The sequence below is a fragment of the Rana temporaria genome, chromosome 8 (genome assembly GCF_905171775.1).
Source record: "Rana temporaria chromosome 8, aRanTem1.1, whole genome shotgun sequence".
Taxonomy (NCBI): domain Eukaryota; kingdom Metazoa; phylum Chordata; class Amphibia; order Anura; family Ranidae; genus Rana; species Rana temporaria.
In genome coordinates, this window is record NC_053496.1 from 181,749,060 (window position 1) to 181,761,789 (window position 12,730).

Below are 12,730 nucleotides of genomic sequence, written 5' to 3' on the forward strand. Positions count from 1 at the left end.
AGGGTAGGTATATAGTTCCTTCATTTGTTCAAATCTTAGGCCCAGATTCACAGAGAGCAAGGCGCACATTACGCCGCCATAGAGCAAACACTGTAAGCTACGCCAACGCAGCGCAGAGAGGCAAGCATTGCATTCAGCGAACCAGTGCTCCGAACGCTGCGCCAGCGTGGCGTGGGTTTCGAAGGCGCACGCCGGCGTAGGTGGAAGTGGGCGTGAACCCATCCAAATGAGGCGTGAACATAACGTACGCCCAGCCAGACACACGTCCAACGCACAATACGCCGGCTTGTGTTCCCTGGTGCAGACCTGTGCATGTCTGTTGCCGGGTTGCACCTCATTTATGGGGAATAACTTTACGCCGGACGTACAACTTACGCGCATCTCGCGTAGCATGCGCCGGGCACGTTCGTGAATCGGCGTATTTCCCTCATTTGCATGTTTGAATGGCTAATCAATGGGAGCAGCACCATGCGCCCAGCCCATATGTGCGCCCACCCTACGCCCGCGTGTGCAAGCTACGTCGGCGGGGTGTAGCCTGTTTTTAGGCGCATGTTGGTTTGTGGGTCTGGTGCACACATACGCCGGCGCACATTTGCACTTACGTTGGCGTAACGCGTTATACGTCGGCGTAAGTGCTTTGTAAATCTGGGCCTTAGTCCTTAGGTTATATTCAGATCATAAATAAACTGTAACATCATTATGGGCCTATGTAGATTTACTACCTAAATACTTTCTATGGGCCAGATTCAGGTAGACATACGACGGGCGTATCAGTAGATAAGCCGTCGTAAGTCCGAATCCCCGCCGTCGTATATTTAAGAGTATTCTCAAGCTGAGATACGCTTAAATATTGCTAAGATACGACCGGCGTAAGTCTCCTACGCCGTCGTATCTTAACTGCATATTTACGCTGGCCGCTTGCCCGTCAAAGTTGCGGAGGCGTAGCGTGAATAGGATACGCTACGCCGCACACAAATACGCGCTCCCTACCTGAATCTAGCCCTATATGTTTTTTCCTATATATGATTGGGACGTGGTGCTTGGATATTTAAGCCCAAATCCAGGAATTGGCTAAAATCTACCCTTGAAGTGGGGAGTTATATGCTCATGCAGTCTAGGGATGCAGGATCCCTCAACAAGCGGTGTGACTGGTCCTATAAAGCCTCTGCTTTAAGACGCTGTGGCGACCATGAGGATGATAAAGTCTGGGTTCTCATGAGGATGATAGAGACTGTTCTTTTTGAAGGTTAATAAGAACTGTGTTCTCCATGAAGATGATAGGGACTGTGTTCTTTTCGAGGATGATAGAAACTGTCATCTGAGGATAATGGAAACTGTTCTTTTTGAGGACGATAACTGTGACAGAAGAGTTTTTTATGAGGATGAAGACTGTGTTCTCCACATGGATGGTAGTGACTGTGTTCTCCATGAGAATGATAGAGACTGTTCTCTCCATGAGAATGATAGAGACTGTTCTCTCCATGAGAATGATAGAGACTGTGCTCTCCATGAGGATTATTGTTACTGTTTTTTCAATGAGGATGATGACTGTGTTCTCCATGAGGATGAAAGGAACTGTGTCCTCCAAGGATGATAGACTGTGTTCTTCATGAGGATGATAGAGACTGTGTTCTCCATGAGGATGACAGAAACTATGTCCTCCGAGGAGGATAGACTGTGTTCTCCATGGGGATGAGGACTGTGTTCTTCATGAAGATGATAGAGACTGTGTTTTCCATGAGGATGATAGGAACTATGTCTTTCGAGGATGATAGACTGTGTTCTCCATGAAGATGGTAGAGACTGTATTCTCCATGGGGATGAGGACTGTGTTCTCCATGGGGATGAGGACTGTTTTTTCCATGACGATGATAGAGACTGTGTTTTCCATGGGGATGAGGACTGTGTTTTCCATGGGGATGAGGACTGTGTTCTCCATGGGGATGAGGACTGTGTCCTCCATGGGGATGAGGACTGTGTCCTCCATGGGGATGAGGACTGTGTCCTCCATGACGATGAGGACTGTGTCCTCCATGACGATGAGGACTGTGTCCTCCATGACGATGAGGACTGTGTTTTCCATCAGGATGAGGACTGTGTTCTCCATCAGGATGAGGACTGTGTTCTCCATCAGGATGAGGACTGTGTTCTCCATCAGGATGAGGACTGTGTTCTCCATGACGATGAGGACTGTGTTCTCCATGACGATGAGGACCGTGTTCTCCATGAGGTTGACAGGGACAGTGTTCTCTGAGGATGATAAGAACTATGTCCTCCGAGGATGACAGAGACTGTGTTCACCATGAGAATGTTTGTGGACACCTATCCACATCACGATGGAGGGGAAATGGGGGTGGTTCTGGTTAAAAACTGTAGTTCAAATGATGCCAGAGAACCCGAGTCTGTGTAATTGTAATGGGTGTGGATCAGGGGAAGATGGATGGTGATATCTAGGGGTGAAGAAGAAACGGTCCATAACTTAGAGGCCTCTTCAGGATAACAGAAGCACGCTCTTTTCTATACCCTTATTTTTAGTGGTATTATGTATGTTTTCATTCAACCAAGAGCCATGAAAACTACAAGAGAAGCAGAAAGTAATGATTTCCCCCGTAAGGTTACAAAGCGGTAACATCTCACAACTTCTTTAGACAGAAGACTCGAGTAAGAAGGGCATTATGGGTTTCTATTGGTATTTCTCATTATTCGAGGCAACAGTTATAATCTGAGACGACGTGGATTAGAACATCAGCCAGAAGAGGACTGATGGAGAAATTTTTTCTGTTGAAAAGCCTGTGGCGTGCAAAACACAACCCAAAAACTCCACCCGGTGCAGGGAAAAATGTGCACACACATAAAGAGTGACATCACAAAAAACTGCGACGGGTGCATACGTCAGTGGTCCTCCGAAAAGGACCCGTCTCTGATCCCCCGGGGCGTTAGGCTCCTGACAGGGAAAAGAGTTACTGTGGTCCATACAGCCGAAGCCATATGGACCCATCTTGGTCCAAGCAGCCGAAGCCACAAGGACCCAACATCCTCGGAGGGACTGCAGAAACAGAACCCTCCTCGGTGAGGCTCCCCCGAAGGGAGACCCCATGAGAGCCAGTGAACCTAACCAGAAGGCCGAGTCCACCAACTCCCAAGACTATCAGAGACCGGCCCGAGGACCAGCACCCTACTCGCCACACATAAAGTGCAAGCACCAACAAAAAGAGTGACAAACAAAACAGAACACGGGGAAAAATAATAAAAGAATGTGGGGAAAAGGAAGATGGGAGAGTGAGGAAAGTGACCAATGTGAAATACATTGGCCGGCCCTCCGGCCAGGAAACAAAAATTCCACTGGTCCTAGCCAAAAGGCCCGGCCCAAGCGGCAGGTGTGAAAAGTGTGTTGTGGAGATCAGTGACCTGAAGGTGCCACACGATGAGTGCCCCTCAAACACTCGTGCAATGTATGGCACCCCTGGACTGCCACTCCAGGGGCACAATCTCCACGGGCTTTTCAACGGTCCCTAGCCCCCGGTCCGGACCGGCAGCACCCTTCCCAGCCAGGAAGGTGGGAGAAGAGGTCGGGGAGAGCCTATTGACGCAGACTCTACCCACAACCCCTAACTCTCCCACCTAATCACATTCTGGAAGTACTACCCGCTCCTTCCCGGTTAAAGGAGAAGCAAGGGTTCCCTCCAGAACAACTGACTGGGGCAGATACCACCAAATCCAGGCCAACGGCCAGGGACCCGGCCTCTTGGCTTCGACCTCATGCCTCTCTGTCCCGATCAGAAGGCTTCCACCTCCACGCCAACAGGCTTAGCGTCCGCCGACTGCCATCCCTTTCCCCCTGCCACAGGGTACCGGGGACAGTCAGCTTAGCACCACCTATTGGCAACTGATAAGAACAGATACTACACTTGATCTTAGCCAAAAGGCCGAGAAGCGATGGAGAAATTACGAAGCCTGCAACCATCGTACTCTCCACAAGATGGAGAGCTGAGCTATTTTAGGTGAAACGCACAGATAAAGGAAGTGACGTAACATACAGACAGGAATTTCCGGGTTAGAGGTGAGTCGGGAGGAAGTAAAGAAAAGACATTGCTGGAACTGGCAGCAGGGGAGGTAAAAAAACATTACAATATATTACTTTATTTTACCATTACTTTATGTTTAGGCTCAGTTATCTCCTTATTGGGTCTGTCCTCTGCCTCATAAAATATATATAGTCATAATATGTACATACAGATACATCCTAAATATAGAGCCATTTATCCAACTGTCCATCCAGAGCCTCTGGTTTATAGACCAGATACATCCTAAAAATAGAGGCATTTATCCAACTGTCCATCCAGAGCCTCTGGTTTATAGACCAGAATCATTCAAAATATAGAACCATTTATCCAACTGTCCATCCAGAGCCTCTGGTTTATAGACTGGATACATCCTAAATATAGAACCATTTATCCAACTGTCCATCCAGAGCCTCTGGTTTATAGACCAGATACATCCTAAATATAGAACCATTCATCCAACTGTCCATCCACATACCTCCCAACTTTTCACCATCGATCTGTGGGACACTGGGTAGCAGGACCGTTTGAGAAGCGGGGGGGGAGGGGGCATCTACCGCGGGACGCCGCTGAGAAATTGATCTGACCATAAGAGTTGTTGAGCAGGGGGTGCTGCTGCTGCGGGACGCCGCCAAAAAATCTATCTGACCATAAGAGTTGTTGAGCGGGGGGGGGGGGGCTACCTAAACCAAGAAAACAATCTCACCGCAGGACGTCGAAAAAAATTGAGCGGGGGGGGGGGTGCTGCCGCCGCCGTACCTGCAGGTACAGTACAATAGCGGGCAGAGGGCGATTACCTGTCTTCTTTCCACTTCCTCCGAATGTCCACAGTTCTTCTTCCTTCGCTGCTGCAGTGTTGAGGAGCGTAGGGGGGGAACTCTTCTTTCCCGCTATGCAGGAAAATAACCTTTCTTGCGGGAATGCGGGAACCTGTTGTCATTGCGAAAAAAGCCCCGCACAATCCGTGCCAGTTGGGAGGTATGCATCCAGAGCCTCTGGTTTATAGACCGGACATCATCAGTTATCCAACTGTCCATCCAGAGCTGCTGTTTCTTCCACTGATTTATATCTCTTGTAATTATCCATCTACAGAAATGCAATGTATATAGATGAGATCAAGCAGGATGGAGAAGCAGTGGCGTCAAATGACTGAGAAGATAATAAACCTCACCCTTGAGATCATCTTTTTGTTGACTGGAGAGGTGAGGAGGATTCTGGGAGAGTCACATGATATCCCTTTTATCTCTTTTAATAAAACTTTGACTTGACCAGGGGGGTGAGGACAGTTCTAGGAGGATCCCAACATCACAGTTGCTTTTTTTCCGTACAGATTTTTCCTCCTCTGAAGGATGAAGACCAACTTACCTTTACTGTGCCTCCACCTCGCTCCTTGATGATTAAGATAAACAATGGCAAGAAGATTCTAGAAGTCACCAAGAAGATGATGGAGCTGCTGACAGGAGAGGTGAGGAGGATTCTGGGAATTCTGGGACATTATCCAGTAACAGACAAGGGGTGTGTCTGGATGGTGACTGTATCATTGTGTGTGTCAGGTTCCTATAAGGTGTCAGGATGTCACTGTCTATTTCTCCATGGAGGAGTGGGAGTATTTAGAAGGACACAAGGATCTCTACAAGGACGTCATGATGGACAATCTGCAGATTATAAATTGTGTAAAAAAGAAAATTCACTTGAATAAGAAAATACATAAGTTGTCCTTGGAGATCATCTACCTTCTGATTGGAGAGGTAAGGAGATTTCCCGGGGGGTCAAATGACATGACTTATCTTTTTTACATAGATCTAATCAAGAATGTGGAAAATACAGAGATTTTGATATAAAAAAAAAAAAGACTTGACAAATAAAGTCTTAAACACAATTCCTACTAGGCAGGTAAGGAGGATTCTTGGAATGTAATTTTACATTAACTTTGGTCTTTACAGAATTTTCCTCCTGTGAAGCCTGGTGACCAGGTGACCATAACAGTGCCTCCTACTAACTATTTTACCTTAGAGAGAAACATCAATCAGAAAATTGTAGAAGTCACCAACAAGATAATTGAGCTGCTGACAGGAGAGGTGAGCGTTGCCGGGAATTCTGGGACATTATCCAGTAACAGACAAGGGATGTGTCTGGATGGTGACTGTATCATTGTGTGTGTCAGGTTCCTATAAGGTGTCAGGATGTCACTGTCTATTTCTCCATGGAGGAGTGGGAGTATTTAGAAGGACACAAGGATCTCTACAAGGACGTCATGATGGAGTATCAACTGCCAAACACATCACCGGGTAAGAGGAATCTAGAATGGTAATGATAGGCCAGCAAAGCTTGAGAGGAAGAGGTCACTAGTGATTTTAAACTTGAGTAAAAAAAGAATTAGAAGATTGAATGTCCGAATTCTCTACACATCCTCCAATTACACTTGTCTGCTATCTTCAGACATCATGTTCCCAACAAACGAGGTGGAAATCCTGAATATCATATGAAAGGTCCATCTCCATTCCTCAATATAATGTCATGTTCCCAACAAATGAGGAGGAGATACTGTACACCATATGAAAGGTCCATCTCCATTCTCCAATATAATATCATATTTCCAACAAATGCATTCAGTAAGGAAAAACATTGAGGAGACATAGAGGATGACCATAACAACATCATCGATGTATCTACTCCACAGCTAAATGTTCCATATAAAAAGTCCATCTCTCTTCCTCAATATGAGGTCATGTTCCCGACAAATGAGGAGGAGATACTGTACACCATATGAAAGATCCATCTCCATTCCTCAATATAACGTCATGTTCCCAACAAATGAGGAGATACTGTACATCATATGAAAGGTCCATCTCCATTCCTCAATATAACGTCATGTTCCCAACAAATGACGAGGAGATACTGTACACCATATGAAAGGTCCATCTCCATTCTCCAATATAATATCATGTTTCCAACAAATGCGGTCAGTAAGGAAAAAATTTGAGAAGACATAGAGGATGACCATAACAACATCATCGATGTATCTACTCCACAGCTAAATGTTCCATATAAAGGGTCCATCTCCATTCCTCAATATAACGTCATGTTCCCAACAAATGAGGAGGAGACACTGTACACCATATGAAAGGTCCATCTCCATTCCTTAATATAACGTCATGTTCCCAACAAATGAGGAGGAGATACTGTACACCATATGAAAGGTCCATCTCCATTCCTCAATATAATGTCATGTTTCCAACAAATGCGTTCAGTAAGGAAAAAAAATTGAAGAGACTTAGAGGATGACCATAACAACATCATCGATGTATCTACTCCGCGGCTAAATGTTCCATATAAAAAGTCCATCTCCATTCCTCAATATAATGTCATGTTTCCGACAAATGAGGAGGAGATACTGTACATCATATGAAAGGTCCATCTCCATTCCTCAATATAATGTCATGTTCTCAACAAATGGGGTAAATTGTTTTTACATTAACTAAATTAAATCTTTTCCCAGCAGATGGATACAATTTCACTCATACAAAACTCTACAGTGAAGTATTTCCCTGCCCAAAGTGCGATAAATCTTTCACGGACAGATGGGACCTCACCAAACATCTGAGCTGTCACATGGGAGAAATCTTTGTGTGTGAGTGCGGGAAGTATTTTAAAGACAAAAGTCAGCTGACGAGACACCTCCCGATTCACACGGGTGAGAAACCTTTTACATGTTTAGAGTGTGGGAAATGTTTCTCCCGTAAAGACACCCTTGTAAAACACAAGCGAACCCACGGGGACACAAAGAACTCTTCATGTACAGAGTGTGAGAAATTGTTCCTAAAGAATCTGGACTTCACACGAAGCAGAACTGAGGGATCATTCGCATGTTCAGAGTGTGGGAAATGTTTTAGCCAGGAAAGAGACCTTTGTAAACACCAGGGAGGTCACACGGGGGAGCGTCCTTTTTCATGTTCAGACTGCGGGATATGCTTTAAGCAGAAAGCTCACCTCCTCAATCATCTCATGAGAACTCATAGAGGGAAATTTCCATTTTCATGCTCAAGTTGTGGGAAATCGTTCAAAACAAAATCTGAATTTGATCTATACCTGAGAGATCACAGAGAGAGGTACATAGTTCCAGAGAGCCTGAAGTGCAGGTGATGTACCTCATTCGGGACTATCTGCAAATTGCAAGCACCTTTATCTTTTTTAATTTAAGCACCCTGGGTTTTCCACAGATCCTTATTTTGTCAGGTGGAGTGAGCACTTGGCCCTTACCTTTCACCTCCTCTTTGTGACTGTGTCTCTGCAGCCTCTCCGCCTCCCCTCTCCTGTGTAACTGTGTCTCTGCAGCCTCGCCTCTCCTGTGTAACTGTGTCTCTGCAGCCTATCCTCTTCCCCACTCTTGTGTGACTGTGTCTCTGCAGCCTCTCCCCCCTCCCCTCTCCTGTGTGACTGCGTCTCTGCAGCCTCTCCTCTTCCCCTCTCTTGTGTGACTGTGTCTCTGCAGCCTCTCCTCCTCCCCACTCTTGTGTTACTGTGTCTCTGCAGCCTCTCCCCTCCCCTCTCCTGTGTGACTGTGTCTCTGCAGCCTCTCCTCCTCTCCTGTGTGACTGTGTCTCTGCAGCCTCTCCTCCTCCCCTCTCTCCTGTGACTGTGTCTCTGCAACCTCTCCCCCCCTCTCCTGTGTGACTGTGTCTCTGCAGCCTCTCCTCCTCCCCTCTCATGTGTGACTGTGTCTCTGCAGCCTCTCCTGTGTGACTGTGTCTCTGCAGCCTCTCCTCCTCTCCTCTCCTGTGTGACTGTGTCTCTGCAGCCTCTCCTCTTCCCCTCTCTTGTGTGACTGTGTCTCTGCAGCCTCTCCTCCTCTCCTCTCCTGTGAGACGGTGTCTCTGCAGCCTCTCCTCTTCCCCTCTCCTGTGTGACTGTCTCTGCAGCCTCTCCTCCTCTCCTCTCCTGTGTGACTGTGTCTCTGCAGCCTCTCCTCTTCCCCTCTCTTGTGTGACTGTGTCTCTGCAGCCTCTCCTCCTCTCCTCTCCTGTGAGACGGTGTCTCTGCAGCCTCTCCTCTTCCCCTCTCCTGTGTGACTGTGTCTCTGCAGCCTCTCCTCCTCTCCTGTGTGACTGTGTCTCTGCAGCATCTCCTCTCCTGTGTGACTGTGTCTCTGCAGCCTCTCCTCCTCCCCTCTCCTGTGTGACTGTGTCTCTGCAGCCTCTCCTCCTCTCCTGTGTGAGTGTGTCTCTGCAGCCTCTCCCCCTCCCCTCTCCTGTGTGACTGTGTCTCTGCAGTCTCTCCTCCTCTCCTGTATGACTGTGTCTCTGCAGCCTCTCCTCCTCTTCAATCGTGTGTGACTGTGTCTCTGCAGCCTCTCCTCATCTCCTCTCCTGTGAGACTGTGTCTCTGCAGCCTCTCCTCCTCCCCTCTCCTGTGTGACTGTGTCTCTGCAGCCTCTCCTGTGTGACTGTGTCTCTGCAGCCTCTCCTCCTCTTCAATCGTGTGTGACTGTGTCTCTGCAGCCTCTCCTCCTCTCCTCTCCTGTGAGACTGTGTCTCTGCAGCCTCTCCTCCTCTCCTCTCCTGTGTGACTGTGTCTCTGCAGCCTCTCCTCCTCTCCTGTGTGACTGTGTCTCTGCAGCCTCTCCTCTCCTGTGTGACTGTGTCTCTGCAGCCTCTCCTCCTCCCCTCTCCTGTGTGACTGTGTCTCTGCAGACTCTCCCTCTCCCCTCTCCTGTGTGACTGTGTCTCTGCAGCCTCTCCTCCTCCCCTCTCCTGTGTGACTGTGTCTCTGCAGCCTCTCCCTCTCCCCTCTTTATTTATTTACTCCCAGCATCAATCATCCCACTTTCTGTGAACCCAGGGAGTCAAGGTTCCTCCTCCTGTCCTGGACTTTCAGGATAATGCAGCATTTAGAGGCAGTGGGCCAGATTCACATAGAGATACGACGGTGTATCTCCTGATACACCGTCGTATCTCTGAGTTAGGCCGGTCGTTTCTATGCGGTTGATTCATATAATCAGTTACGCATAGATATGCCTAAGATCCGACAGGTGTAACTGTGTTACACCGTCGGATCTTAACTGTAATTTAAAAATGGCCGCTGGGGGCGTTCTCGTTGATTTACGCAGAGAAATATGTAAATCAGCGAGATACGCCAATTCACCAACGTACGCGGGCCCGACGCAGTGTTTTTACGACGTTTACATAAGGGTTTTCCCGGCGCATCGTTACCCCTGCTTCTATGAGGCGCAGCCAATGTAAGTATGGCCGTCGTTCCCACGCCGAAATTTGAATTTTTTACGTTGTTTGCGTAAGTCGTTTGCAAATACGGATGGACGTCATTTACGTAAGCGTCGAAACCACTAACGTCGTTGCGACGTCATTTGGAGCAATGCAGGCTGGGAAAATTTCCAGACGGCGCATGCGCTATTCGATCGGCGCGGGGACGCGCCTGATTTGAATAGTACACTCCCCCTAGCCGCGGAATTTGAATTCCGCCGGAGGAATTACGATCCGCCGCCGCAATTTGGAGGTAAGTGTTTTGTGAATTACCCACTTGCCTCTAAAACTTGCGCTGGCAGATCTTAAATCAGATAGATTACGCGGATCTAAAGATCCGCTGATCTATCTGAATCTGGCCCAGAATGTTTTTTCCTGGCACCACTCTCGCAGCTTTTGAAGTCATCCAATGCCTGGGGAAGAAGAATGTGAAGATGACCTGTGTGGCCAAAGGACCTGGCCATAGGAACCTTAATAAAATGTTACATGTAGAATTTTTTTTCTCATTGGTGTTTCAAAGGTTGGTGGGGGAGGGGCCTACCGAGCCTGGAGCTGGGCTTTACATTTTTACATTTATATCCTCTGGGGATGAAGCATGTCAACCCTTATCTAATTTTATTGGTGAATGGTGGAGATGGGAAAATAATAACCCAAATACAGGGGTTCCTGAGATGAGCGGGGTAGAGGTATGTATTATAGATCTTAGCTGTTTCATAACTGAAAATATATATATATATATATATATTTTATCTGTTTTTTTTCCTACTTTTTACCTGTAAACTCCTCAGAAAATAAAATATTTTTGGAAGATAAAACCACCAAAAGAAAACCTAGTTTATTTTCCGCTTTGTGACGGCAACGCTACTTTTTAAGCCCTTAAGCTGAATGCTAGGGATGCGCACCTGTGTACTTTCTTAGTTCCCAGACTGCTTTATAGTCAAGTTAATTGGCACAAACAATCGGAGACCAGTAACTATAGCAGTAGAGAAGCTCCCATCAACCAGCAGGATAAGTACACCATCAAGTCACCCCGGCAGATGAGGTGGGCTCACTTGAGGTGCGGGGTCTAAGAACTAACCGGTGTTCACCAGAGCTCCTGATGGTGAAGATGGGATTTGCTGGTACCGGGTCACGGTCCTCAGGATCGTCCCACCAGGAGGTAAGGCAAGTCGGGGGCTAGTAGCAGATATAGAAGGTAAGGATCAAGAGAAAGCCTAATCGGTGAACAAGCCAAATGTTGGTAACGAGTGGTATCGAAAATATGGTCGGCAGCAGGAGTGACAAGAGCGAGATATTGGCTGGAGAGAGCACAATCTGGCAAACAGGAAGTACAAAGGCGTGGCTGAAATAGGAAGTTCATGGGAGGAGCAAAGAAGAGTTCAAGGTTCACTAGAAACACAATGCAAGGTTGTCTAAGGCAGTGGTCCTTTGCCTGCTTTTATCTGGCCCTTGGGCCATTATTCCCCTCACTGTTAGCAACAGTGGGGCTAATGCCGCGTACACACGATCATTTTTCGGCATTAAAAAAAACATGTTTTTCGGCATTTAGAAAAAAATTTTTTTTCCAACTTCATCATTAAAACAACATTGTCCACACACCATCGTTTTTAAAAAATGCTCTAGCAAAGCGCGGTGACATACAACACGTACGCCGGCACTATAAAGGGGAAGTTCCATGCAGATGGCGCCACCCTTGGGGCTGCTTTAGCTGATTCCGTGCTAGTAAAAGACGATTTGCGCTTTTCTGTCTGTTACAGCGTGATGAATGTGCTTACTCCATTACGAACGGTAGTTTTACCAGAATGAGCGCTCCAGACTCATAACTTGCTTCTGAGCATGCGCTGGTTTTTAACGTCGTTTTAGCTCACACACGATAATTTTTTACAACCCGAAAAACGACATAGTTTAAAAACGTCGTTAAAAAATGCAGCATGTTCGAAAAAAAAATTGGCGTTTTTCAGAAAAATTATGTGAAGCCCACACACGATCATTTTAAATGAAATTTTTTAAGAACAACATTTTTTTAATGCCGAAAAATTATCGTGTGTACGCGGCATTAGTTCCTGCCACTGATAAAGACAACGAGGCACTCTTCCTTCCACTGACACCAATGATCTGGCACTATTCCTCCCACTGACACCAATGATCTGGCACTATTCCTCCCACTGACACCAATGATCTGGCACTATTCCTCCCACTGACACCAATGATCTGGCACTATTCCTCCCACTGACACCAACAATAGGGCACTATTCCTCCCACTGACACCAACAATAGGGCACTATTCCTCCCACTGACACCAATGATCTGGCACTATTCCTCCCACTGACACCAACAATAGGGCATTATTCCTCCCACTGACACCAACAATAGGGCATTATTCCTTGTCTGCCTTGCCTTGGTGCCTTGTCT

At 47.0% G+C, this 12,730-nt stretch overlaps 2 protein-coding genes, 1 long non-coding RNA gene and 1 pseudogene across 4 annotated transcripts in view; 2 read left to right on the plus strand and 2 right to left on the minus strand.

Annotated features, from left to right (window-relative positions):
* LOC120910202 (gastrula zinc finger protein XlCGF26.1-like) overlaps positions 1-12,730 on the minus strand; it is a 1,148,070-nt gene that overhangs the window by 432,196 nt on the left and 703,144 nt on the right. The gene's annotated exons all lie outside the window — the stretch shown is intronic.
* Positions 3,808-3,938, minus strand: LOC120912509 (annotated as a pseudogene).
* LOC120910271 lies at positions 3,956-5,539 on the plus strand. The gene is made up of 3 exons (XR_005741477.1): positions 3,956-4,113; positions 5,154-5,263; positions 5,392-5,539. It is a non-coding gene; the product is annotated as an uncharacterized LOC120910271 (long non-coding RNA).
* LOC120910183 (gastrula zinc finger protein XlCGF71.1-like) lies at positions 6,317-8,527 on the plus strand. Of its 2 annotated transcripts, none has more exons than XM_040322068.1 (2): positions 6,317-6,349; positions 7,564-8,527. In XM_040322068.1, exons 1-2 carry the CDS (start codon positions 6,319-6,321, stop codon positions 8,202-8,204), a joined length of 672 nt encoding a protein of 223 aa, XP_040178002.1. In that variant the 5' UTR covers positions 6,317-6,318; the 3' UTR covers positions 8,205-8,527. The 2 variants fall into 2 exon arrangements, with proteins under 2 accessions (XP_040178002.1, XP_040178001.1); XM_040322067.1 differs by having other exon boundaries at positions 6,318-6,349; positions 7,561-8,527.